Here is a 1,450-nt window from a genome sequence, read left to right as displayed (position 1 = left end):
GCCCCATTATTATTATCCTTTAATTTGCTATAAGGCATATGCACTCACAAAAGAGAGACAGAGAGAGAGAAAGAGAGATTGAAAGTGAGAAACCTAGCCACCAGTTCCAGGACTCAACCACAGTCAGCCACGTGGGAGTCGAGCACCTTCACCACCACGCCACCTGCTGGCCCCTCTCCTAAACTGTTCCGTTGGAGTTTGGGGAGTGAAGGGCTCTGTGGCCACACCAGCCCTGGGCTCTGTTGGCTCCGCCCTCCTGCTTGGGAGGACAGTGTGGTGGTTCCGATTTCTGCCCCCTTGTTCTGGGAGAAATGTAAACCAGTGTTCTCTCTGATTTCACAGAAAAAGCCACAGACGGCTCCCTGCAGAGTGAGGACTGGACGCTGAACATGGAGGTCTGCGACATCATCAATGAGACGGAGGAAGGGTATGTGGCGCCTTCACCCCTGTGGGGTCCCGCTCAGCTCCCGTGGGCGGAGGGGCCATCCCAGACCCTGTCAGGCTCAGTGCTAGCCAGTTCGACTGTTTGTTCTGCTTGCAGCCGGTTCGCTCTGGCATTTAATAAGCTGACACTCTTAATGATTTGTCCTTTTCCGTTCATCCCTCCCTCCTCTTTGCCAAGGGCAGTGCTGGAGTTAGAGCAGTGATGGTCTCTTTTAATCACAAGTGGAAATGAAGCTGCTTGGTGACTTAGTCCCCAGTGGCCATTACTCTCTGCAGCTACATTGTCACCTCCTCCCTGGTCCCTGCCTCTCCTCTGCAGATGTGGGGCTGTGCCTGCCCTGGTTTATTGGACATGAGCCCAGGAGTCAGCGAGTGTCCATGGAGGGAGGCCCAGGGCATGGGTCAGGCAAGGCAGGGAGTGAGAGGGGGACACGCACACACCGAGCGGCCTCGTGCTTCGGGCATGGCTGGACTGAGCCCGCACTGCTCCTGCACTCCCGGCTCTGACCTTGCTGCTGTTGCCGGCCGTGTCCCTGTGTATTCTGGAGCCACACTCTGTGTGTCTTCCACGTCGGGCTGTATTCAGCCCTCTGTCCCCATGAGCACCTGCTGCGCTGTCACCATGGCCTCTTAAACCAGCTCTAGAGTAACAAGGCAAGCACTGGGCTCAGGCAGGCCTGGGCTTGCATCTCGTGCTGTCACCTCTCGCCATTATGGACTGTGGATTGGCCTCAGCCTGGCCCTGGTTTCATTCAACAGGTATCGACCGAATGGCTACCTTGTGTCGGGCCCTGCTGTACATACTGAGGTCACAGCAGTGAGCAGGACAGACTCCTTCCCCTGGGGTAGTTGCCAGTTCAGAGAGAGGAGGCAGGCCACCACACTGAAATTAAAACATATCCCTAATCAGGTGGGAAGACTAAGGATGGGAGATGGGGCGAGAGGGGCCAGGAATTGTCCTTTTATTTATTTATTTATTTATTTATTTATTTATTTATTGAGAGGC

General features: G+C 54.8%; 1 protein-coding gene across 4 annotated transcripts in view; it reads left to right on the top strand.

Annotated features, from left to right (window-relative positions):
* Positions 1 to 342: 342 nt before the first annotated feature.
* The window catches only part of TOM1L2 (target of myb1 like 2 membrane trafficking protein), a gene marked incomplete at its 5' end in the record, with an annotated part of 90,003 nt that continues 88,895 nt past the window's right edge, over positions 343 to 1,450 (top strand). For all 4 annotated transcript variants that reach the window (XM_014592911.2, XM_014592910.2, XM_014592909.2 and 1 more), the window contains 1 exon segment: positions 343 to 427. In XM_014592911.2, the coding sequence (XP_014448397.2) occupies positions 343 to 427 (85 nt within the window).

The sequence above is a fragment of the Tupaia chinensis genome, unplaced genomic scaffold (assembly GCF_000334495.1).
Source record: "Tupaia chinensis unplaced genomic scaffold, TupChi_1.0 Scaffold138725_1, whole genome shotgun sequence".
Lineage (NCBI taxonomy): Eukaryota > Metazoa > Chordata > Mammalia > Scandentia > Tupaiidae > Tupaia > Tupaia belangeri.
This window is presented reverse-complemented; position numbering and strand designations above follow the sequence as displayed.